General features: G+C 41.8%; 1 protein-coding gene across 6 annotated transcripts in view; it reads left to right on the top strand.

Annotated features, from left to right (window-relative positions):
- CAPRIN2 (caprin family member 2) overlaps positions 1–27,900 on the top strand; it is a 699,936-nt gene that overhangs the window by 155,214 nt on the left and 516,822 nt on the right. For all 6 annotated transcript variants that reach the window (XM_085652361.1, XM_085652359.1, XM_085652360.1 and 3 more), the window contains exon 8: positions 208–254. In XM_085652361.1, coding sequence (XP_085508487.1) covers positions 208–254 — 47 coding nt within the window. The remainder of the gene's footprint in view (positions 1–207; positions 255–27,900) is intronic.

Below are 27,900 nucleotides of genomic sequence, written 5' to 3'. Positions count from 1 at the left end.
CATCTACTCTAAAAAGTTACATTATTTTCATTTAATAGGAAATTAAAGGGATAAGTATGAATTGTTTTGCTTGTATTGTCAAGTTGTTTAAAAATGTATTTAAAAAAAAAAAGAACTAATGTTGCAATGTTTTGTTAACGTTCATTTGGTTTGCTTGTAATAATTAGAGGATGGTCAGAGTGACTTGTGTTTTTATATATATTTTAGAAGCTTCTGTGAAGTGTATGCAGTCAAACGATATTCACCCATGTGAGGTAGGAAATGTGTATCAATGTAAAAAAATATATTTTTGACCGCTATTAATCTATGTAAATGTATGATGTACAATACTTACATGGCGAGCAGATTCATCTGATCACATATGCAAAGACGTTCCAGAAAGGACCAAAGTTGATGGTTTTAGTGAAGGGTTTAAAGCACAGATGTCCAAAGTCAGGAGAGAACTCCAATGTGATAATTTGGATTCAAATGAGGCAAGTCGGTGGGTGGTTATCACAGACTATAGAAACTGCATTTACTTTAGATGCATTATGGAAAGGGCAGCCCTTTTTGATTTGTTGGGTAATGTTCAGGTTAGTAACCTAATCCATTGTGAAGTTTGTTTTTGCTTTCACACCTTGATTCCCCTGGAGAAATAGGGTTAATTTTAGTTGATGACCAAGTAAACCATCTAAATAAAACATTCATTTACATCGATGAATCTCCTGTTAAGTAGGCCTTTAATGCAGCATTTGTAAAGAGCCTTCGATTTCATGCACTGAAGCTTTGATAAATTCATTGCTAGATTTCCCAGTCAGATGGGGGGGCGGGGGGAGGTGAGGAGTTGTCTCTTTAGTAGTGGTAAATATCAAAACACTAGCTTTAACATAGAAATATTTGTATAGTTTGACCCAAACTCTGGTCAATGAAAAGGATAGGCCTTGAGCTCCACTTTCCATAGCTTCAGATTTTCTACTGTACCTTGGTGAAAGAAATTCAGGAGGTCTTCAGAAGTGACATTTCTGAGCAGCTCTAGAGAGGAGACTACGAAAATATCACCCTCTCAACCCGCCCGGCGAGCTTTGACTTTTTTTTTCTTCTTTTTCTGGCTGCTAATTACTAAATGACATTGTCTGACTTTTAGGACAGCACATGGTAAGTGTGCTCAAACTGCTTAACTGGCATGAACATACAGTACCCCGCATGGGACTCATCAAAACATTCCAGCACCCACATGAGTTATTGCAAACATGATAGACTGGCAGACAAGGCAGTCCTTTAACTCTGGTAACATGGCTGTAAATTTAAAGAGTTAAAGCAAACAATTTGTCATTGAATGTTTGAAAATCGAATTAAGGTATTAGCAATTGTGGCATAATGCTATAAAGCCCATTGGATAATGCTAGAATTTAAAATCTGGTAGTCAGTTTAACATCTATTTTACACACCTAAAACGTTTTTCGAGACACTGTACTAATTCATTAAAATATAAATATTTGAACTTTAAGTTTAGTACAAAAAAATGCAAGAACGATTTTTAGAAATGTTGATAACCTCTTTTTCATGAACTGATGTTCGAACAATTCTTCTCAGGTGGTTGTCTGCAGTAATTTCTACCTGGCTTCAGTATGGCATCCAAGATTGAAGGATAACCTTTCCACATAAATATTTCTCTGCTAGAGACAAATTAGTTGTCACAGATCCCTTCCCCTCCGAGTATCAGCCATGTTAAGGGTTAGAGTGAAGGCCTGAGAACTGACAGGTCAGTTCTGCCATGTGTTCAGTAAGCATGTGTTCTGTAAAATCTTGAAATGGTGTCATCCCAGCCACATGTACATTTGTCCTTGTCTTCTCGCCGATGCCAAAATCAAAGGAGCACCGGAGGCATACAAGCACATCACCTTAATGCTGTGGCGGTTACATGTGCCTTAGATGGATGAGATTCTTTATGATCCAGAGGATGTTCCTAATTAGCATGGACAGACATGAAGGTGGGACTAGAGATCTGTAAGATTGGGAACATGATTTAACTTCTCCACAGCCATCTTGAAAACTAAAATTTCTCATTGGATAGCTTTTATGATAAAGCAGGAAGCGCTGCAAGTAATCAATAGTCTGTCCACATTATGAAAGTCTGCTCATACCACCTTACGTTTGAAATGCTGCCAGGTACGCAGAAAATAGGATTCCTGCATGATGGAATTCTTGAACACCTAGGAAGTGTATTGTGGAGTATTTTCAGCCCTCCTTTGAAGTGCAGTTTTTAAGAGTTCATCTCAGAGCTTATTGAGCGGGCTTCCCACAGCCCAAAATAACAAATTAGCGGTCCGGTTCAGGAAAGCCTACTGCTGTTGAAGTATTCCCCCGACAACTAGTGTACTGTACATACAGAAGTGCACTGTGCTGACCTTGAGACAGCCATTCGAAGAATTTGAAGGAATACTTTTTTTGGCGGTGGTCTTGGAAAAAAGTGGTTAGGAAAGCTTATGTCTTACTGAAATGTAGGACTTTGTGCTGCGAGAATTGCACCTAAATGTTTTGTGATTCCTGGAATAAGTAATTCGATTTTAGTAAATTTGAGACTTGGAACACATTAGAATTCAGAGGACTGTGGGAACCAAGGCTGGGAGAGTATGTGGCTTCATGACAGCTGTCAACTTTGGAACTAAGAAACCAAGTCTCTTCTGGGCAAATTACTTAATCACCTGTGCCTAAAAAAAAAATACTATGCAACCTTGTGTAATCTAACTGTAGCTCATGTTAATCGCTCCAATACCTTTTCGTGTCGAGTTCTCATTATATAAAAAAACTACAAAAAAAAAAGCTCCCCAAGAAAGTTGTCCTCAATGGGCTAGGATTTCAGGTTGATCATGCTTTAAACTTTTGAACACAACAAGATGGAGTGCTAAACTTTCAACCACTCACCCCCTGTCAAGAGATCTGGGTTAAATCCATTGTTCTTTTGCACACAATGCCACCCCAGTTTGGACCCAGACACATGCAAATGAGTCTTGACCCTGCTCCCCATGGGAACAGTCCAGCCTAAAGATTTAAGTTAGCCTGGCTGAGGGGTGAAACCCCAAAACTGGTCCCAGGATGCTTGTTTCGGGCCCAGGGAGGACCTGGCCTGGCAGTTTGGGCTGGGCTGTTCCCATGGGGCGCAGGGTCAAGCCTCATTTGTATATGGCTAGGTCTAAACTGAAATGGCGTGGCATGCAAAAACAATCGATTCAACCCAGATCTGGGACTCTGGTTGAATGTTTGATTGGTTCAACATTCCGTCCCTTCATCTGTTCTTTTAGCTTTTGAACTGCATGTAATGGACTGAATCTTCTGAAGTCCTGCCTCGATTAGAGTTAGCTTTGCCTTGGTGAAGGATTTTTACCTCTTGAATTCTGAATCTAGCTTTGGCAAACTAATTGTTACTGGATGCTCACTCATTGAGGTCCGGCCCAAAGGCAGGCACTTCTTAAATGTCAGTCCCACAGAGAACTTGATTAGGGCAATGCTCCTTCACCGTTCAACCCCAGTGGATGCCTAGGTCTACGCAGTCTATTTGACTTGCATTGAATTTTGGTCCCATTTTGATTCCATTGACCATTTTTTACTAAATTGGCTTGGGGAATTTTATCGGATTTATTTGTCTTTATTATTTTAGTTCTATTAAATACAATGTATTTTCTCCCATCAGAATCCTATCTGCTTGTTCTGAGCGTGACGGTTTGCACTGAAACCTGCTTTTACTTTTTGGTGCTAGATTGTTTAACTTCGCTTATGCATAGCTCTCGTTAAGACCAATGCCTCTCCTAGACTCCGTTATCAATCCTCCAGTTTCCTACAATCTTTTAGTTTTTCTTGGAGGTTTGACCACAAGGTTGGAGGAGAGGTGTACATTTTCATCAGTGCTTTTCAAGTAGTCTCTGTAAAAACTGCTGACAAAGATTTACACAGAGGAGCCACGCATACTGTGCCTCTACTTCCTCACTCTGATCAAAGGTGTATGAAACATGTCAGTGATGCCTCATACCTTAGACAACATGGAACACAGGCTCTGTTTTGGTCATAAAGTAACCTGTGAATTGGGATTCTTACACAATTTCAAAAGGAATATTTTAGATATTCTTTGAGCGAATGAAGACAATTCCTCACTACTGCCTTCATATCTTAAACACCTCTTGATGGTCACTAGGCCTCCGACTGTTCAATGACTCGTCTGCTTCCCCATCCTTGATTACACCCAAACCAACAATGAAAGATAAATATGACTTTGTCTACCTTTTCCTCGTAACAAAAGGCTGTTACTGATACAGGTGAAATCCATATTATGCATCTTTGAACTCATTAAGAAATGGAGAGCATATTTGAAGGCAAAGGTGCCTGATCCTTTATTGTCGACCTGTTGATTCTATACAGCTGTTATAAAGTTTTTATAAAAAAAAGTTTGGGGATAGATCACTAGGTTGGTGAATGGATACTGAGTTGTGGGCTCCGGTACTAATTCATTTAACCACAATCCCTGATGTGTACTCTGAATGGTGTGATGTGGTGTTCATTTGCTTGTAACATGTAGATGAGCTGGAACTAGATGTGCCTCACTTGATTTGTCTAATTATTTGTAATTTTCTTACCTCACATGGGGAGGAGCTTGGCAGATTCCCCTGTTACATTCCCAGTGCTTGGGTGCAGTCTGTTTTGGGGCTCACCTGCTGGAGGGTCTTGCTTTAACCATCACACTTAAGCATTCTTTCTCCTCTTTATGAAGATTAGCCTCACAATTTTCCAAGTTTCTTCGGTTTTGTTTGGATTTGTAGGAAGAATGGATATAGTTGGCGTTTTCATTAGTTTTTTGCTAGTTGTTCTAGGTGTGTATCTTGACCTTCTTGTGAATCCTATATATTGCATTGGTCATTCTGTTGGCAGTAAAAATAGTGTTTGTTATGGAGTTGTAATGGTCAATATAGTTCTCCTTAAGGAGAAGATGTGGCGTAACAGCCAGAGCTGCGGACTTTGGATCTGGGTTTGAGTCTCTGCATCAACTCAACATCCTTTGATTCTGGGTACATCACTTAAACTCCCTGTGCCTACCAAAAATGAATGTGTCCATGTGTAAAGTAACTGGTGCTCATGTGAAGTGCTCTAGTAACTTCGGGTTGAGTTTGCACTACATAAACAGCAATAACAAAAAGACAAGCAATAACTAAATAAGACCCACTAAATACGAACACTGGTACTAAGGATAACTGCGTCAGATCCCACCCCCAGCAAATGTTAGCAGGTTTTCTACCATACAGAAACAATCTGCAGAAGGCTTTCGAGAGGCTACGCAAATGGCAGTATCATACGCTATAAAACATGCAAAATAAAAGTATACCAGTGCTTTAAACTTTCTGACCAATTAACATTAGAGTGCTAAAACTGGTGCATCTGTAAGCAGAAACATGAAGTGCCATATTTTTTGACAAGATGTTTATTAAAAAGCAGCCGCACCAAGGCCATTTTAAGACCCAGAGCAACACAAATCTTGTATTCTCTTTACTCTGTGCCATGTTAGATGTTCTCACAAACCTGGGATAGGCAATAGACCTAATTGTAGGACTACAAACAAACGCACACAAAGGGAGGGGGTGGCCGGATGGCTGAATCCGCAATGCTGGAGGGAGTTGTAGGATGGGTGAAATTCTGTCACTTTTAAGTCAGAGAAAGTAAATTAAACAGGCCCCTTAAACAGCATCTGACATTCTGTGTCATGAGATCAGATCACGAATTACGGCCCTGTTTACAAAACTCGGAGCCTCTGAAAACAGACCCCTTGTGTGATATGCGCTTCGAGAAAGGAAAAGTAGTACTTAAACGGATGCACAAAGGCGACAAGTGGAAGTCTACAAGTAATGGAGGGCTGTTCTGTGGGAGTGAACAACAGACTAAAAGAAGGGACAAATTGGGAAGATTAACAACTTGAAAGCATGGATTTTTAAAAGACACTCAAATTGACAATTTAAAAGCAATGGGCGGGCTGCAAGACCATAAAGTATGTACAGCATGTCTGGGCTTGACCTAAAAAAAAAAAAAGTGGTAAGGTCCTTACCTTCCTCAATAAGTAAAACTGATAAGACGTGCAGCATGTGTTTTTCCTAGTCTTCCTCTTTTCAGCTTCATCTAATTGCAATGTGTTAGCTGTCTTTTTTCAGTACTAGTTTCCAAATAATGGACTGGAAAAGGAAGGGTAGATTTCATGTTCAAGGGAAAGTTGCAGGACAGGGTATTTAGACATTGTTTTAACCCTTTTTCTACAGATGTGATCTACATCCATTGTGTGATTTAATAGGCTTCAGCGTATAACCCTTCCCCCTCCCCCCCCCCCCCCCCCCCACCACATGCTTGCCTGGATGCATTCCAGAGGCTTTTTAGAAGATGTTGAGGCTTCCTTCCCTCTGCTGCTAAGCCCACCATCCCTGGCCAAACTGTTCCAGCAACATTGTTTCAGGTCTATTCCAGAGGTCAACTCTCCTAGCAGCAATAACCTTCAATTTGGCATTCTGCTTTTTACGCGAAATACCTGAAAATATGCCACATTGTATAATTGCACTGCCTTTCACAGAATTTTAGTATGGGGGCATCTCAAACAACCAGAACGTGTGGCACTTCATAGCAATAGTGTTTTGTGCTAAATTTTTAGCACAAAATACAACCTCAAGTAAAATAACATGACACAAGGACGTATTTTGTGATAAAATATAGTGCTAAATGATGGCTTGTATAAATATCCAAAAGCATATTGCATAAATTGAGCACCCCTACTGTTTTCCTAGTGGTAGCCCATTTGGCAAGCACATTGCGTGTGAAGCCTAATGCTTTGAGTATGTTCTATCTGGAGGATCATAAATGGAAGCACAAGTGACACACCTTCTCTACTACTGGGAGGTACTTGTGTGGAACTCTGTACCATGGGTCTGAACTGGAAATGTGGTTAGTTCGGTGCCCTTTACTACCCACCATGTGGTTTCCTGGTGCATGATCAGGATAGTTGATTACAGGGCATTCTCTGCATTTCTGACATTCCCCTGTTTTTGAAGCTTCTGCAGAAGGGCCAAGAGAATAGGTCAACTGATTATCACCCTGACTTGGGCAAGGAAGAATTTGTATGCTGATCTGTTGGAACTCAGCGCTTTGTCCTCTCTTCTCTCACCTCCACCCAGAACAGATCTGCTTTTGTCGCACAATGGTCTGACCCTCCACCAAAATCCAGAGGCTTTTTGTATTTATGGGTCAAGACTGGGCTCTCAAGTGAGATTTTCTACTGGCCAGCAGAGGTAGCAGATGTCGTCATGGCTGCCTGAAAACCAAAACCTACTACCAAGTCAGATTATGTGGGCTGTTGGATTAAGTTAATTTCTATCCAAGCCCTCCGGTGTTAACATTTCTAAGGCTTTACTTTCTGATCTGTGCTTCGAGCTTTCCCTTGCTCAGTAAGAGTGGTCAGTTTCTACTGCAAAAGAATTTGCTCCTTTTTTTCTAATCTGCCTTTTTGTCTTCTTGATCAACCTTTAGTATTCAGGTTGTTTGTAGCGCGATGACTTTTAAAGGTATTCCTTTTCACTTCCATGCCCTCTAATTTCCTGGGGGGTCTTCAGTTTACGGTTGCCCTTTCTCATGACGTCACTGTACAAACCGATGCTAATTTGCCTACCAACTATATTTCTGGTGGCGATTGTCAGCCCACTGAAAAGGCCTGTGGGTCTAGCCACCATTTTCAGTTTTGTACCCAGAAAAGCTGGCCCTTCGTACTTCCGTATCCTTATTACAGAATGTTGTGTCTGCGTTCCCCATGTGCAATTCAATAACACTTTCCTCCTTTTTCCCCGCACCCTTCCAGAGAGGAGGAACCGGTACCCAGACTGAACCATAGGCATATTGCCTCCTATTAGATTGACTTGATTAGACATGATTAGGTGAATGTCCAGCTTTTTGTATGTTTTGCTAAAGGAACAAAGAGGGAAGTGTTGACCATGTGTACTATTCCACATTGGTATGATTTTTCTGGTGCTTAGGAAAGGTCTCAAGATAAGCTAGCACCTTTAATTAGTCTTAAATTGAGAAATTTGCAGGGTGTACTACCCACCAGAAATATTGTTACCAAAGGCAAGTAATTTTCTTTTAAATTGATGAAAAGGCAGAGATCCTTGGTATCACTCTTGATTCAGAGATTGTAGACCAGATACGACAAGTTGTTTGTTAATGGGCGGCGAAGTGTATTACATACTTGGAGATCAAAGTAACATCCCTGGCCAGCGTTTAATTACAGAATCAAGTGCCTGGCTCTACTTGACCTTACAAAGTGATACTGACCTGGGCAGTGCTATTCTTGTCATGGTTACGAAGACTTGATGCTGTCAAAATGTAACTGTTTATCCGGCTCGAACACTTAACGCTTTGCTGAAAGTGGTAGATTAAGAATTTCCTAATATGCAACAAACGTCAAACCTAGAGGGGGAAAAGGATTAAGGGGACACTTTTGTAGAACCCTAACTTTCTTTCTTTTCCACTGGTTGAAACTTCACAACAGGGTCAAAATGGGTCTATGGCTGTCCTACCCATAGAGCCAATCACACACCTGCCCTGTTCCTATCTTGCAAAAATGTTGACCTATTTCTGAATCCCAAGTCCAAGCATCATAAAAATACATCCAGGTAAGGAATGTAAAGTAAAGCCACTGAGAGAATGTCCATGGATCAGATGCAGGCAAAAAGAACCCAACCAAGGTGTAGGGCTCATCCCTGTCCAGGGACCAGTTACAAAGTGACACCCAAGTCAACAATTCCACAGAAGTTAAGCAGTCCAGTGCTCATGAAGGGGCGAGATGACAATCACTTTCTGTGACATCTGGTCTAGGATGAATCATTGGGAAGAGTTGCTGGATTAAGATGGCCTAGCTTTTTAAAGAGTTTACTTTCTGTAGTTCCAGCCCTGCTGTGACGTCGCAACTCACAAGCTGCATATCCTGCCTACATGCCCACCGTGTCCCTACAGTGCTGGAAGGGGCCAACTTCCTGGACAATTTGAAGTTTTCAAGATCTACGTTTAGTATGACAAGTTTTTGTTTATAATGCTGGTTATCTATAATACAGGATAGAGATGACACATTTGTCTTAATGATAGTTTAGTCTTATGTATGCTTTAGTGTTTACAAGCCTTGCGTTTGTTTTCTAATCAGACAAAATCTGTGATAAAATAATATAGAAACTCTGGTATCTGACCATAATCACAGAGGGACTTTGTGCTAGGACTGTCACGCCAGTGGTCACAGTTTTGCAGCGACAGCCAGCCTAGGTCTGAGGAAACATCGGAGACCGTGAGAAGTGGTCTTCAGCTTGTCACTTTTTATTTTCCAGACGTGAGCAAGTTGTGATAGAAAATAATGACTCCATTTCACAACAAAAACACAGGTATGCTCTGTGATACATCTCAAACCACTGACACAGGCTTTCTTTTTAGTACATCATCTAAAATTAGCAAGTGCATATAAAGTTTGAGGGGTTAGTATGCTAAAAATTCAATAACCATGTTAGAAATGTTCATGCCTTTTTGCTGATCATGGCAGTTGCCTTAATTTCTGCATTCAATTAGTATTTTAAAAATAAACATTTAAAATACATAGCTGGAATCCAGTTGCGTAGCGAGCCAGTGACCCACGTCTCTGCATACCTTTGCCCACTTGGCCCAGACATGGGTCCCGTGTGCGCTACACCACCAGGTTCAAGCTAGCCTGGCTGAGTTGTGAAATGCAAAAACCCGTCCCAGCATGCTTGTTTCCGGTCCAGAGAGGACCAGGCCTGTCAGTTTAGGCTGAACTGTTCCCATGGGGAACAGGGTCAAGATTGATTTGTATGTGACTGGATCTGAACTGGAATGGCGTGCAAAAAAGCAATTGGTTTAACCCAGATCTGTGAATGGGGGTTAATGTTTGGTTCAGCGTTCCATCCATCATCTGTTCTCTTTTTTTTGTTTTTTTTGTTTAGTTTTACACTGCTGATAAAGATTGTGTGATGTGCACTGGAAATGTATCAACATCTTCCTTTATGGTTTGTACCAGTTGCAAATGCTTTGTGAAAAATTAGTCAAGGACAGATCCAGTGACGACACAGCCTCTGCAACATCGTCCAGAAGGTCTGCAAAAAGGGGTAGTGTCCTTCGCCTTCTGAAGAACGTCCTGGTAAGGCCTCAAAAAAGACCTCTCATAGGTCTGGAGGGTACAGTCCTGGCAAATCTCCCGAAGTGTAAAGGAGAGGGAAGGACTGTCTAAGGGAGTGATGTTTGAGAGGAAATCCAGCTCTGTTCCTCAATCTTCTCCTCCTGCGGCTCCAAAATCTTTAAAAAAGCCCTCTTCACTATCTTCTGAGGTGAAATCAATGAAGAGAGCTCACTTGACGCTGTCAATGACTCCGTCGAAAGCATCCAAGGTACAGTCCCAGTCTTCTTTCATCTCTGGCTCCGTTGACTGGCTCGTCGACTTTGATCGTCTCCGGGGCGGTTAGAGTTCCGCGTCGACTACTTTGATGCCAGTGGTGCCTGTGTTGTCGTCGATGGTGCGGAGTACGTCGACTAGGATGTTGACGATGAGGGTGAAAACAGCTACTACGACTGCTGGGGTGTCGACTGTCTCGACGGCTGCGTCGATGACTTGCATTTAATCGTCGACAATTCTCACATCGTCGACGGTGGAATAAATAACTTTTTCTCTCAAAGCGCCAGATTACGCCTGACATGACATCCCTTAGGAGGGTGACTCCTCTACCTCCGGCACTCCTCCTGGAAGAAGAGGGCTCGGAGGATGATGGTCCTTTTGCCTATGCGAATAGCCCTTCTAAATTACACGTCAGGTGTCGGGATACAGACTCTGAGGGGTATTATGGGGAAGAGCAACAATATGATCCTTCCTCAGATTATCAAGAGGGCTACCAACAGGAGATGGTCTCCATGCCTTCCTCCTAACTGGCAGACTTGCAATCTATGCTTACGGACTATAGAAGGAGATTTGCAACGCAACCGCCAGTTCCAGTTGTGGTACAGAGTACGGCTGTTCCTCCTGCTCAGCCTGCTACCCCCCAATGGCCGACGCCTCAACCACTGCTTATGGCTCAGGACGCACCACCTGTTGTCTCTCATTCACGATGACACTTCTGATGAGGACCAGGACACTGGCACAATACCATATCCAGACGCAGAGTGGGATGACTATCATTCCTTATCTAGCTTCTCCTGCACCAGCACCGGTTGATTCCCCCTCTGCAGACATAGGGGGTTTCCATAACTTGATGGAGAGGACCTCAAAGAGGTTTGAGCTGCCCATGCACACAGTGCAGTCTGAATGCTTCCTCTGACTTCAAAGAGCCTTGTAGGAAAGTTGTTCGCTCTATTCCTATTGTTGGTCACGTCTGGGATGAGGGGTTGAAAGTGGTGCAGAATCCTGCTACGGTGATTCCAGTTTTGCCTCGCCTTGAGAAGAATTATAAGGCTCCAGACAATAGTCCGGCCTGCTTGGTCACGAGCCTAAACCGGACTCTGTTATTTCTCAGGCTGCCCAAAGAAAGTCTAGAAATCCTTCAACTCCCCTCGCGACACCTCCAGATAAAGAGGGCAGACGCCTGGTAACGCAGGCAAGAGGTTTTCTTCCATGTCCAGTCTGTTGGTCAGGGCTGCTAATGCCTTAGCGATACTTGGTCACTATGATCGTCAGATGTGGTGCGATCTTTCCCCATATCTGGACAAATTGCCTGAAGATGCGAGAAAAGAGGCAAAAAAGATTCTTCAGGAGGGAGAAGTAACGTCCGCTGAAGTGATTGACTGTGCAATGGACATTGCAACCACTGTTTTCCGCTCCCTTGCGGGTGCTGCTGTCCTTTGGCGTCAAGGCTGGCTGAGGACTACATGGTTCCTTCCTGAGGTCCAGAACAAGATCCTGGATCTTCCCTTTGATGGGGAAGCACTCTTTGGGAAAACATATTGATGTGCTCCAGGACATCAAAAAAGACACGGAGACCGCAAAATCCTTAGGGACTCTGCAGTACCGCAAGGTTCCCTTCCGTGGAGGCAGAGGGAGAAGTAATGGCACATATAGAGGCGGGTACCAGCAACAACGGTATTCCTCATATGCATCGAATTCGTAATCTTACCGGCCGAATTATAGCCAGCGACTAAATCAATCCTCCAAGGACGCCAAGGGAGGGATTCCTTGAAGCATCAATAGCAGCTTGCTGGCCCTTCCTACTGTCCCTTCTCCTCCTGTAACATCAGTGGGGGGCCCAATATCACATTACCTCCACAACTGGCAACGGATAACATCGGACCATTGGGTGCTGAAGATCATTCAATGTGGCCATACTCTGTAGTTTGTCCAAGCACCACCTTCCAAGCCCCCTCGCGCCACTGTGTCAAAACCTCTGTCTTCTTAGATTGGAAGTCCATCAAATGCTCCTCAAAGGAGCGATGGAACCGGTCCCTACCTCTCAGCGGGGAGAGGGTTTCTACTCCCTGTTCTTCCTGGTCCGGAAGACTTTAGAAAAGTGGCCCCTATTCTATCTCATCAAGCAATCATTTCGGATAGTTTCTCTGCAGGACATCCTTTGTCTTAACTCAGGGGATTACATGGCCACATTGTATCTAGAGGACGCCTATTTTCACATACCCATACATCCAGCTCACAGGAGGTTTCTTCGCTTCACAGTAGCCAAAAGCCACTTTCAGTTCAAGGTCCTACCTTTGGACTCCAATCTGCTCCGTGGATCTTTACAAAGGTGTTCGCTCCGGTAGCAGCTTTTCTGAGAAAACAGCATCAGATCTTCCCTTCCCTTACCTGGACGACTGGTTGCTGAAGGCTCCTACCAAGCACGCAGCAAAAGAATCCGTCATGGCGTGAACACGTCTGTTTGACAATCTCGGTCTAACTCTCAACACAGAAAAGTCAACTCTCTGTCCAGCCAGGAAAGCCAGATTTCTGGGAGCCATTCTGGAAACGTCCATCAACTTTTTCGACCCTGTAGAGGAAGGAAAAGCTGATGGCCATGGCATGTCTGCTGTTAAAGATGGTCAGTTTCAGTTCGCCTCTACAAGTCCCTCCTAGTGTCCATTTCCTCCTGCATCTCTCTGATCCCCTGCAGGGTGCGGATGCGTCCTCCAGGAGGAGTTGGACTTGCAGTGGCGCCAAGTCGATGGATCCTTCGAAAAGGTCTCAGTTACCGTGGCCATGAGGGACGCCGCATCATGGACGAGCGAGGACAACCTTTCTCAGGGTCTGTCCTTCAGGATGGCACCTGCTCTCCAAATAATAACTACAGACGCCTCGCTGGAGGGCTGGGGAACAGTCCTACAAGACCTTCATGCAAGTGGCAGTTGGCTGCCCCAACGTAGTCTTCTACATATCCATCTGCTGGAGCTCAGAGCGATTCGCCTGGCCTTGCAGGCTCTTCCGTGAATACAGCAGTCTGCAGTTCTGATACGTACAGACAATACGACAGCCATGCATTATATAAACAAGGAAGGCGGCACCAGATCTTGACTTTTGTCACAAGAAGCCTAGACAATCCGGGAATGGGCAATCCAGCAGGAAGTATCACTCAAGGCGGAGCACATTCCAGGTGTTCTCAACAAGGCAGCGGACATGCTGAGCAGACTAAAATCGGTCGGCCACGAATGGGAACTGGACCACTCCACTCTACAGGAGGTCTTTCGCAGATGGGGCAGGCCTTCTATAGATCTCTTTACCACGCATTTGTTTACACTCCCCCCCCCCCCCCCCCCCCACTCCCCCCAATTCCTCTGATCCCCAGACTTCTCAGGAAGCTCAAAGCGGAACCCTGCAAGATGACTCCTGCGTGGCCCAACAGTTTTGGTTCACAGAACTTCACCTTCTCTCCCTGGACCTTCCACTTCCGTTGCAGCCGATTCCTTCGCTGCTGATGGTGTACCAGGGCCAAGTCTGGCATCCGGATCCGCAATCTCTGCAGCTCTTGGCATGGCTCCTGAGCAGCGAATTTCTTGGTTTGACCCGTTCAACAGAATGTAGAGGTTCTCTCTCAGGCACGAGCCCCAAGTACTAACAAGACTTACAAGACGAAGTGAAGCATTTCTGCATTTGGTGCCAGCAAAAGGTTGTCCATCCTTTTAGGTCTGAACCGCATGAAGTTCTTCCATATATTCTTTCACTGGCAAAATTGGGACTGGCTCACTCTTCCATTAAGGTGCATCTTGCAGCCATCTCTCGCTTCAGACGCACATCTTCAGATCCTTCCCTCTGGTTGGCAAGAAAAATTAAACCGTTTCTCAAGGGCCTTTTCAGGGTTTTCCCTCCAGTCAAGCCTCCTCTTAACTTGGTTCTCACCCAACTCATGAAGCCTCCCTTCAAACCTATTCACTGGGCGTAGCTGAAATTCCTCACCTGAAAGGTAGCTCTTCTGCTAGCCTTGACTTCGGCTAGGCAAGTGGGTGAACTGCAGGCTCTCACAATTCAGGAACCTTTTCTCCAGTTCAAAAAGGGTACAGTGATACTGTGTACCAACCTGAGGTTCATACCGAAAGTGCCTTCAGACTTTCATTTGAATGAGCCGGTTATACTTAAAAACTTTTTTCCCCTCAACCAGCTACTCCGGCAGAAAAGGCACTTCACTCACTTGACATTAAGAGGTGCTTAAAATTCTATCTCCAACGTACTAAGGACTTCAGGAAGTTTTCTCAACTATTTGTGTCCTTTAGCGACCCTCGTAAGTGCTTTCCCCTTTCCAAGCAGGGGATTGCTTGGTGGATCACCAGCGCTATCCAGTATTGTCGTAGAGCAGCGGGTAAGCCCCTGGAAAAGCGGCTCCGTGCTCATTCCAAGAGGGCGATTTCTTCTTCGACAGGCCTCTTTGCTGGAGTTCCTATCCGGGAGATCTGTAGGGCGGCGACCTGGAGCAGTACCCATACGTTTACAAGGCATTACTGCCTTGATTCTGCAACGCAGAGTGACACAGCAGTCGGCCAGGCAGTCCTGAGGAACCTCTTTCAGTAGTGGACCTTTCCCTTTCATCCCTCCTTCCATGTTACTGTTTTTTCAGCGTTTGCACATTTTTGAACCTCATGTGTTTATATTTTCTAAAGTTGCGGAGTATGTTATTGACCATTGAAATTGTCATTATGGTGAATATACTATTGCTTTGTTCTTTGTTTTATGATAGTCATGGTTCCAAAAAAATTGCCGATAACTGCTAGCTACTTTGATACAAGCATGGGAATCTATGAAAGTTCCAATACTGGAGTAAGAAAACAAGTTACTTACCTGTAACTTCGTTTCTCCAGTATTGGAAACGTTCATAGATTCCCATGCGACTCAACCTCCTCCCCTGGGAAAGTTCAGCCTCTACCATCTTCAGTGGTGTAGTTATACAACGGCTACGAAAATCTGAGGCTCTGAGCTTCTCTCAGGAGGGTTCTAAGGGATGAGGCTGATTGGTTCATTTTTTTTTTTTTTGGCCTTTTACAAAAAGAGGTGGCTAGATAGCAAAACAAGAATGGGCCTAGGACTAGTTTCTGTTTTGGTAATGGTTTCTATTGCTATTTCATGTTTACCGGGGACTCCCATTCCGACAACTGGGAATGATACAAGCATGGGAATCTATAAAAGTTTCCAATACTGGAGAACCAAAGTTACAGGTAAGTAACTTGTTTTCTTTGTTGCTTGCACTAAAGGGCTGATCTCTCTTCTCACACAAATAGTGTTGGATTTATTCTTCTCTGTTAGGGTACAACGTTGATTTAGCACATTGGCAACTGAAGGGGTTTTACGTTTTTAAAAGGGAAATCCATCAACTGATCTGAGGAAATGTGGCTGCCTTATGAGAAACTTCCAGTGGTACTTGTTCACACACCATGGCCTATGAATTCACGCTGAAGATAATTGTGCAGGTAACTTGGCTGCAAAAACTGCTGTACATACCTTCAGGGTGGCTGTAGGAACCAGGTCTTAAACTCTTGTGGCAGTGATTCAAACAGCTAAAGCCTTCTAATGACTTTCCTTGTAAATACTCCTTCACCTCCATTCAAGAGATCCCTTTGTGGTCTATGCCCAGAGTAATACCTAGACAGGATCTAACCTGCTCATTAGGAACAAGTCTAAGGCAGCTCATGAACGGTTAGCCTCTACCCATGCTGGCATGAGTCCGAGGGTAGCCATGCTTCAGCAAAGCTGCTGGTGACAATACCTAAACTAAGAAATATGTGAGGTAGTCTTTGTCAACAAAAAAAAACATGTTTGGAGACCAGCACAGCCTCTACTTGCAATCTTACTGGGTAACTTTTCTCAACCTTATTGTGCCAATCAGATCAGTAAAACAATAGAAGTACATGTTGATTCTATTGAATAAGGCTTCAGATTTGTGTGGGTTTGGTAGCAAACAAATGCTGACTCCTAAGCGGTTATTAAATACTTGCAGTGCTTAGTAACAATAACGGAGCAGCTCATACCTTTCACTCAAACAATGGTCCTGCATTAAGCGCAAAAGCATTTAGGGATGCTATATCTGCTCTGGGAGTATGACTACAATACACATCAGTTTTCCCCAGAAAGCAACTGGTAAATAGTGCATCAACTGTATGCTTTAAGAAGCCTTGGCCACTAGGATAGTAAGTACAGGACTGAGTTGGCTACATAATATGCATACAGTTCAAAGAGCAATAAAGAATTTGCCTAGAGAATTATTAGGTGGTCGCGCTTCATATGAGAAGTTCTTCTGAGTATCTTTGTATGGAGCTGATCTTAATAGCCCTGGAAAGGTGGCAGAAGAGTTTTACGTGGACAACCATCTAACTGTCTAGTAGAACGTCCAAGAGGTGAAAGAAAGCTATCTAACTTGAAGCATTCCATACACCACCAGTGAAGATATGGTTTCTAATGCTTCCAACTCATGGCTCTCCAGAGTGGGAGAGCTTGTTCCAAAAAAGATCCCAGATAAGCTAAGGCTTGGCCCATCCTACAGACCACCCATTTCAGATTGTGGGGTAGAAGGCCCACAAACTGTAATCCTGCCTCCAAAGCCTGGTTCAAAGAAAAAACGAAAGCTATGCATTAATCTTGTTAAAAATTAAAGCATTAAGCGACTCAGTCTTCTTAGCCTACCCTCCACCCCCTTTCACCCCAAAATGGGTCTCTGAGCATCTCCCTACTCTGAAGAAACTTCCCCTAGAAGTGCACGGTTGCACTGAAGTCTTGAGTTCATTCTGGAGACTACAAAGCCAGCTGCTTCTCCAGCTTTGCACCAACTACCAAATTCACTGAGGAACCCGTTGCTGCAGTTTCAACAATCTCAATTAATAGGTGTAGTGTATTATAAGCAGCTCCTGGGCTGACCTCCATTGAGATGTTACAGCTGCAAAAAATTGCATTGTAATAGAGATTCTGATGCAGGTTTTGAACTAATGATATGCCAATATGCTCCACAGTTCTCCAGTGTCCTCCATTGCTTTGTTTGTCATTAGTTTTGAGACCGATATTGAATACCACCATGGTCTTTTCTGGATTGCTAGTGGAACGTTTTTCTTATTGTGGACCATCCTGCTGATGCAATTTTGTTGTTTATAAATGGACATATTTCTGATAAAACAGTGCAGTTTCCTATAGTTCAGAATTGCAACCGCTTTCTTCTCGGAGCACGTCTGAATCCTCATGCTGTGAACATCATAGGAAATCCTGTGTTGGAGGGTGTGGTGTCATGTGCCAGAGTTAGGCTTGGTAAAAATTAGTCATTTTTGCATAAAAATGATTCCTTATACCTAATGTTGCCTTCTTTCACACATTAACGTTTGACACACATTTTGCGTTGGTGACTCTTGGATCGGTTTTGTAGAAACATCGACCTTGCTGACACAGAACACTTAGTAAGAATCTGATCACACTACCTTGGCATTTGGTGCAAGGCATCTCACCTGTGTAATACAAATGTGTTTTATTACATCCCTATGGCGACACCTCTATCTGTAAAACAAATAATGACTACCCCACTACAATCTCGACCCGAGACTAGGATGCCATTTTCAATATGTAGCCTCTTATTTCCTAACCTAATCAGAGGAGACACTTCTGTTGCCCTCGAGAGGTCCCTGCATGCTGAAGCTTCTGCCTTGCAGCTGACTGACTTCTCGTGAGGGGTGTCCAGTTTGTGGCCAAGACGAAGTCATGCACTCTTACCAATCAAGTAAAGGGGTTGGATCATCCAGCCGGGGATTTTCTTGGCAAACCATATATTCACATCATAGACACACAGGTTAGGGTTAGCATCGAAGGGGCATGCTCTGTTATAATCTTATATATGGATATATAACCTTTCTCTCATAAAAAGGGACCCACTCTAAAAATTGCAATTTCAAGCCAGGGAGAAAAGGGGAAAGAACCAAAAGACACTAAACTCCCTCGTGGCCTATCTATCCAATATGTAAGCGACTCAATCTCTCCTGGGCTACATAATACATTGAATCACAACAGTGACACTTAACATTTCAATTCTCATTTCTTTTATTATTTCATTTCTTCATATACTTTATAAAATTTCATTTTTACTTTTTTCACTCTGTATTTTTTTATATAGCAAAAGACTAATTATCAAAATATGTATTTCACAAAAACAAAAATCATTCCTATAATAACATCAAATACACATAATACATATATATAGGTTTATTTAAAGAGCAAAGCAACAACCACCCCTGGATTTACTCGTATAAATACATCCAAATCTCAACCATTCAAACACATTCAATCTCAAACAGCATCTGAACAAGGGGGAGGTTATGAGTGACACAAGAGCCTCCACGACCAGGTTGAATCTTGTGCTCAAAACATAGAGCTGAGCATGGGGTCTACGCACGTTTCTGCGGTATATGAAGAGTAGTTAGACCACCTTCATCAGGACCTTTCCAGATACCCATACGTATTTTACAGCAACTAGGGGACCTAAAATAACATGAGAAACGTCACTGTTATATGCCCATAATTCATTTTATTATTCATTGATTGGACCAAGCATCAAAAAACGATTTAATCACAAGAAAGAGAACCCAAACCACCATTTTTCCTTGCCACCACTACTAACAAACGGGGGCATTGAAATCATAAATACCAACATTCACTGAAAAATGTCACAACAATGAAAAAAGGAAATACAAAAAAGAGAGAAAAAGAAAAGATGAAAAAAACACAGTGCCATCCACCAATATAACATTCTGTGACAAACCTCCATGCTTTGGTGTAAGAACACTCACACCACAAAGGAAAAGTGTAACCAACCCCACCACAATAGAACCTCAGAGCCATGCACGGTCAGATAATATATTACTGACCATATCATGATTACTTACAACAGAAGAAAATCATGTAAACTCAAGACTAATGGCCAATATCCATATGTTCCACTTTGTGGTTGAAGCACCTTCCTACTTCTTTAGTGAAATGCCGACGCTTAATCTGGATGGACAGGAAATTATGCCTTCATCAATATATACGTGGGCAAGAGCTCTCAAGAGATATTTTGTGGTTACAACCAGAGTTCCCTTACCCAGAGCAATTTCTCTTGGTGGTGCACAATTCACCGTATTTATTCTCAGAGACCCATACACGGTAAAAAAAAGAGTATTCTAAATAAAGGAAAAGTTAAAAAGTATATTTTAGTGACGCACAGGAGAGTATCCAGAAAATAAGTTTGATTTTAAAGGCCTGAATTTTCCAACTTCATGAATCCTAATATACTAACCAGAGGCCTATATTCGAAAGATATGTGGGAGCCTTTCACTCCTCTCTTCATAAATCTATCCTCCATGTTTTTTTTTTCCTCACTGTTGTGTAAATTTTCTGTACAGCAAGCTTGCTTGCTAAAAATGAAAACAAGAGAGCAACATTCACTTAAGATTCTTGTATCGTTAACTACGCGTTATACCCCTGCTGTCACTCAGTATCGTTCATAACGATATTCGGAAGTATTATACCATGTACGTCCGCTTGCCTCATTTTTGCAACTTCTAACTACATGCGCCCTCACTACAAAAGGACCATTCCTATACATATCAATCCCGTACCCATCATGGGATTTACGCACAAAGTGTCATATGTCCTATTCACAGAGGATTGAACCTCAGGAGGTTTCAATAACGACACGCCACTGAAATCCTCACAGGGAAAGCTTACATTAAAGTCAGAAGAAACCCTTTACCCCATTACTTTAATATAAAGATTTAAGCCATGTCATTCCCTAGCGAGGTCTAAGGAAGTTACATAGATTCCCACATAAAATAACATTTAATCAACGAGCATATCTCCAGAATTCTCACCTATATTACGCGCTCACCTGTCATCAAAGAGTACAATTTCCCTCCTCGGGACGCCTCCCGTTTCTCAGTCGAATGCGCAATGAACCGACAAAACCATGTTCTAAAAATAGCTAGTGCCTAATAGGAAAAAACGGCGTGAAAGGACGCTGTGTGTCTACGACAATGCATCGTAGTCATCACTATAGAAATAGGACTGCACCAATTCCAGTTACGGGTGCCATCTTGCACTACATGTATTCAAACTGGTAGCTGTACATACGCCACATATTGCATACATTTACAAGCCGATAGATGGTAAAGGGCTATCACGTAGACCAAATATTATAGACCCACCCAAGATTTTATCTACATCAACCTACATTTTTTGCAATTACACCACATTCACAAGTTTTCTCAAGATTGTCTTCCTTATATTAAACCAGAGCACACACTCAGAGCCCCGAGTGAATGCTATATCTCTGATCTCATCAGTATTCAAATATAACATCCCTGCTATCATCCCAACAAGTATTCTTCAACAGACAAGATATAGGGGCATGGGAACAAATCAAAATTTCGTAATGTGTCATGCTAGGTCTTCATTTAAACTATCCTTTACACAATTATGATGGAAAATTCAGAAGGTTTCTCGTTTCTTACGTGTCCACTCTGTTTGGCCTGGTTTACTCTGCACTTTTTCTATGATGCACCAGCTCACATCCATTTCTGAATGTGGTTTATCCAAAAATTGCTGTACTAGTGGTGCAGTGGTTCTTCCTGTTCTTATTGCAGATTTATGTTCACTATTATGCTCAACTATTGGCTCCAGCACAGAGCCGTATCGAAGTATGTGGACTCTTACTCATGTCCATTGACACAAAGCTACACCTCTTTCATTCGTGATACAGGCGAGATCATCAGTAAAATAGAGGGGGTACCCTATAATCCCTATAATCCAGGCACTGACCTCTTGGTAACGCTTGACATTGAGGCATTGTACACTAACATTCCTCAATGTCAAGCGTTACAGGCGGTGGCATCTCTGCTTCAGAGATCCCAAGGTGAGAGACCGGATGGTTTCATTTTACAATGCTTGGAAATAGTTTTACTAAACAATTTATTTTTTATTTTAATGGGTCCTTGTATCAGCAGATTAAGGGCACCAGTATGGGTGCTTCCTGCGCGCCGAGCGTAGCAAACCCCTATATGGGTGAGTCGGAGTTGAGATGTTTTTAATGAAGCAGCACCGTTTTTTGAAAGTTTTTTTTTTTGTGGAAGCACTTTATTGATCTTTTCTTTATTTGGAGAGGAGATGTTGAGACTCTGCAGGAGTATATTCTCTGGCTTAATGCCAGTGATGAGAATTTAAAATTCACTGCTAAATTCAGCTTTGAGCAGGTGGAGTTTTTGGACATTTTAATTTTTGGATCAAATGGTATCCTGCAGGTTAGCCTGTACAGGAAACCAACGGCTAAGAACACTATACTACAGTATCGTAGTTTCCATCCTACCTGCCAGAAGGATTCAATCCCCTTTTGGGGAATTCCTTCGTGTCCGTTGAAATTGCACGAATATGGAGGATTTCCATAAATATGGAGATGCCTTGAAGAAACGGCTTTTAGATCGTGGCTATCCACATCGCTTCGTAAGACATGCCTACAAAAGAGCTAAATACTATGATCGAGATGCTCTGTTGCAAGGCACCAAACGTGCACCACGCGATCAGATCACATGTGTTATCAATCATTCTTCATTGAATTATAAAATAAAAAATGTGATCAACAAGAATTGGAGGATCTTTAACATGGATGAGAACGAGATTCAACTGCAGCAACCGTTGGTGGCATATAGGAGGAATCGTAATTTAAAAGATCTCCTGGTTCATACCAGAAATAAATCCCCTAATACTCTGCATCAAACCACTATTACTGGACTACCCTTGGTATTGGGAAACCATAAGTGTGGGGCGTGTCATGCCTGTGACGCAGCGCTAGTAACAATCTTTTAGTTATAAGGAAAAGAATGCCACTCGGGCATTTCACAAATTGCAGGAGTAGCAATGTTGTATATATAATCTGTCCGTGTGGCCTGGCATATATCGGTGAGACTGGACGTGAATTCCGTCTCAAATTTAGTGAACATAAATCTGCAATAAGAACCGGAAGCACCACCACCACTAGTACAGCATTTTTGGGATAAACCACATTCAGAAATTGATATGAGATGGTGCATCATAGAAAAAGTAACGAGTAAACCAGGCCAACCAACAGAATTGACACGTAAAACGAGAAACCTTCTGGATTTTCCATATGAATTGTATAAAGGAGGGTTTAAATGAAGACCTAGCGTGGCACATTACAAAATTATTAATTTTTTTTCCCATGCCCCTATATCTTGTCTGTTGAATACTTTTTGGGATGATAGCAGGGATGTTTTTATTTGAATACTGATGAGATCAGAGATGTAGCATTCACTCAGGGCTCTGAGTGTTTGCTCCTGTTTTATATAAGGAAGACAAATTATCTTCTGATACTGTTGAACTTGTGAATGTGGTGTAATTGCAAAAAATGTAGGTTGATGTAAATAATATCTTGGATGGGTCTATATTTGGCCTATGTGATAGCCCTTTACCATCTCTCGGCTAGTAAATTTATGCAATATATGGCGTATGTACAGCCCTTTATCAGCTACCAGTTTAAATATACGTAGTGCAAGATGGCACCCGTAACTGGAATTGGTGCAGTCCGATTTCTATAGTGATGACTATGACGCATTGACTCATTGTCGTAGACACAGCTTCATTTTTTGCGCCGTTTTTTCCTATTGGGCACTAGCTAATTATAGATCGTGGTTTTGTCGGTTCATTGCACATTCGACTGAGAAACGTGAGGCGTCCCGAGCAGGGCAATCGTACTCTTTGACAGGTGAGCACATAATATAGGTGGGAATTCTGGAGATCTGCTCGTTTAACTTATTTTATGTGGGGATCTATGTGACTTCCTTAGACCTCGCTAGGGAATGACATGGCTTAAATCTCTATATTAAAGTAATGGGGTAAAGGGTTTCTTCTGACTTTAATGTAAGCTTTCCCTGCGAGGATTTCAGCGGCGAGTCGTTATTGAAACCACCTGAGGTTCAATCCTATATGAATAGGACATATGACACTTTTTCTGTGCGTAAATCCCATGATGGGTACGGGATTGATATGGATAGGAATGGTCCTTTTGTAGTGAGGGCGCATGTAGTTAGAAGTTGCAAAAATGAGGCGAGCGGACGTACATGGTGTAATACTACCGAATATTGTTATGAACGATACTGTGACAACAGGGGTATAACGCTTAGTTACTGATATGAGAATCTTAAGTGGATGTTTTGTCTCGTTTTCATTTTTAGCAAGAAAGTTTGCTGTACAGAAAATGTACACAACAGTGAGAAATTAAAACGTGGAGTATAGACTTATGAAGAGAGAGGAGAGAGAGGCTCCCACATATATCTTTCGAATATAGGCCTCTGGTTAGTATATTTGGATTCATGAAGTTGGAAAATTCAGGCCTTTAAAATTGAACTTATTTTCTGGATACTCTCCTGTGCGTCACTAAAATATACTTTTTTAACTTTTCCTTTATTTAGAATACTCTTTACCGCGTACAGGTCTCTGAGAATAAATCCGGTGAATTGTGCACCACCAAGAGAAATTGCTCTGGGTAAGGGAACTCTGGTTGTAACCACAAAATATCTCTCGAGAGCTCTTGCCCACGTATATATTGATGAAGGCATAATTTCCTGTCCATATAGATTAAGCGTCTGCATTTCCCTAAAGAAGTAGGAAGGTGCTTCAACCACGAAGTGGAACATATGGATATTGGCCATTAGTCTTGAGTTTACATGATTTTCTTCCGTTGTAAGTAATCATGATATGGTCAGTAATATATTATCTGACTGTGCATGGCTCTGAGGGTCTATTGTGGTGGGGTTGGTTACACTTTTCCTTTGTGGTGAGTGTTCTTACACCAAAGCATGGAGTTTTGTCACGGAATGTTATATTGGTGGATGGCACTGTTTTTTCCATCTTTTCTTTTTCTCTTTTTTTTTTGTATTTCCTTTTTTCATTATTGTGACATTATTTTTCTGTGAATGTTCGTACTTATGATTTCAATGCCCCCATTTGTTAGTAGTGGGGGCAAGGAAAAATGGTGGTTTGGGTTTTCTTTCTTGTGATTAAATAGTATTTTTTGATGCTTGGTCCAATCAATGAAAAATAAAATGACTTATGGCCATATAACAGTGAAGTTTCTCATGTTTTACGTCCCCAGGTTGCTGTGAAATATGTATGGGCATCTGGAAAGGTCCTGATGAAGGTGGTCTAACTACTCTTCATATACTGCCGAAACGCGCATCGACCCTATGCTCAGCTCTGTGTTTTGAGCACAAGATTCAACCTGGTAGTGGAGGCTTTTGTGTCACTCATAACCTCCCCCTTGATCAGATGCGGTTTGTATGAAGTCTGTATGAGATTGAATGTATTTGAATGGTTGCGATATGGATGTATTTATGAGTTAATCCAGGGGTGGTTGTTGCTTTTCTCTTTAAATAAACCTACATATATATATGTATTATGTGTATTTGATGTTATAGGAATGATTTTTGTTTTTGTGATGTACATATTTTGATAATTAGTCTTTTGCTATATAAAAAATAGTGAAAAAAGAGTGAATATGAATTTTTATAAAGTATATGAAGAATTGAAATAATAATAGAAATGAGTATTGAAATGTTAAGTGTCACTGTTGTGATTCAATGTATTATGTAGCCCAGGAGAGATTGAGTCTCTTGCGTATTTGATAGGCCACGAGGGAGTATGTTTAGTGTCTATATAAACGTTCTCAACAAGATGGTGGAGCTCTATGTTTTATTTTCTATGATGACACTCGTTATAACTTTTATCTGCTTCTCTCGAATTATCGCAGTCCACATTTTATACAAGAATCACTCTGGTTCAATAAATATTGAAAACTCCCCTCTGTGTATTCTTTGTATTTTTCTCTGAGCAAAGGAAAGCATGAGTGACCGAGTGAAAGTTTATAGTCTGCCACCACGATTCCTGAGGGAACAGTTGTCATGTTCAGTGGTTGCCAGAACTGTTTGTTCCCAGTTTAGGAATAGGGGAGCTAATGGTGCCACTGCGAGCTAGCTGATCTAAAAGACAAAATATCCTATATGGGATGTATAGAATCCGTATGGCACCATCCTACGTTTGTCGTCCTGCAAACATGCAGTTTCTTATTGGTGGAAACGAAACAGTGGTTTGAAAATATTCTCCATCAAATCCTGGGGCCTACAGTTATTCCAACTGTGTTAAATATTAGACTATATAGGAGTTTCTGGTTTATTTTCAGATCAATGAGACAGTAAAGTTGTTTAAAGAATGATTAAAGATTTGTAAACACAAACTAAGCTAAACAATGAAGATCTATGTAAATGCTAACAATCGTAACTGAATGTATTTGAACTATTTTGTCCATTATGGGATTCACAGAATTAGTGGTCTCAGAAATGTATAAAAATAGACCATGGGAAAACTGCAAGATTCCGCCCAAAAATAGCCATTGAAATTTATGAAAGATTCCCTTGTTCCAATAGTTCTGGCAGATCAAACCCAGAACAACTCCAGAAGGATCTGATTACTATCACAAACTGAATTTGTTGAAAACCTTGATATACAGGGCTGTGGATATTGGAAAGAAAATATTAACAAGAAAAGTATTTGGGGAACAAAAGTTAGGCAGATCCAGGGTACAGAGGCTCTAAAGAGAACATGAATAATACCCGGAGAAATAATTTTTCTAAACTGCCACAGACTGCTTGCATGAATTTTAAATCCTTGGATACTTAAACAGCTTGTATTCCTTAAATGTATTTGACTCAGATTTCAAATCGGTAGTAGAAAGGATATATTTCTTACATTTTAAATTAAATGGTTCAAAATGATACATGCAATTCAACTATGCTACACCCTAATGGGATAGCCATATGACCAATTGATTCTGATGTATATATGCACAGAGTTCTTTCCAAGATTCCTGGCATTTTAGATAATCACCTAGACCCCACCTAAAAGACATACACCTGTAACTGTTACCACATACAGTGTGGGCAAGCTGTGCCAACATTGGCTAGCATATTTCAGGCTTGCAACTGTGATGGAGCATCTGTCCCCAATCAGTGCAAAAATGAACGTCAATTTCCTCGTGGGCCCACATCTTGTTAAAGCTGAACGTTTAAACAAAAACAAAAAAAGGCATAATTTATAATGACATTGAAATTTATGCTGAAATATAAACTGCAGAAAGAATTGGGGAAACTGCTGTTGAAAATGGCATGCAAATGAGTCAGCTGTAAGCTCGGTCATCAGCCTGTGACCCTTCTAAAATAAGTAAGTCTTTTACAATATGGACAGGCTCAGCGGTGAGCTACTCCACAGCTGAATTGGACATTGCAAACATTAAAATCTTATAAAGTGCCTTGGCAGCTCATAAATGAGTGCCATATCTGAACCTTACCTGTTACCCAAAAAACTATAGCTAAAGATGTCATTTAATACTTCAGTATTGAGGAGATGGAATGTACAGAGTTTTCTATGGCAGAAACCCCCATATTACTTGACTCTCACATGAAGGCATCTCCATTTCCATGAGTGTCAATACATGTCCTTGGGTTGGTTTGAAAAAACGCACAACACTTTATCACACATTGAAGTTTCTGTTCGAATTACACTAACACTCAAGACACTCCTGAGTTCATAAGTACAGCTGAGTATTCTACTCCTCTTTTACTCCTGCAATTCCATCACTCTGCACAGAGACTGAAACCCTTTGAAGCCAGGTTTAAGCTGTACATTGTTAGCTAGATCTGTTCCTGTTATACCTGCTTACCAAACACTCCTGAATAACTGTTCTAACTTGATAATCACAAGTAAGTGTTGCAGAATGAACTCTGGCACCTTGCCTCAACAGTAGAAAGCACCATAAAATGCCAGGGTATAATCTATTCTCCTCCCTGAAAGGTTTTTAATGATGTTCCTTGGCCTAAAGTAGACCTTGATAATATGTTCCTCTAAGTTAAACTTTGTAGAAAGGTGGAGTATAATGTGGTGAGGCTAGTTAGGCTTCACCATGCAATACTCTCTCAGACCGCAAAGATGGTCCTTGGATTCGCACTAATCCTTAGCTTAGGCCTGGTAGTGTGGCAAAGAGCAGTCGGGCTTTACTAGAGGAACATGGTTTGAGCTTTTCAGAGTGCCAACATGGAGGATGAGTAATTGACACGACTCGAAATCCAAAACCAATTTATAAAAATAAAAAAATCTTAATTTAGGCACATTAACAAACGAAATAGCACACAAATAACCGGAGTAATAGATTTTAGAAGCAATATAAAATCAGTGCAAAATAATAGTGAACATTTGACATTGGGGGTTAATGGGAAAAACCACTTCCGACAATTAGTCACTTGCTGGTCGTGATGCATGATACCTTTGCAGGGCGAAGGTGATGCAGGTTCCAGGACCAGGCCAAGACAGTTACATTTTACCTGGCTCGT

Source organism: Triturus cristatus, chromosome 4_1 (genome assembly GCF_964204655.1).
Source record: "Triturus cristatus chromosome 4_1, aTriCri1.1, whole genome shotgun sequence".
Taxonomy (NCBI): Eukaryota; Metazoa; Chordata; class Amphibia; order Caudata; family Salamandridae; genus Triturus; species Triturus cristatus.
The sequence above is the reverse complement of the archived record's forward strand: the minus strand, read 5'-3'. Positions and strand labels throughout refer to the sequence as shown.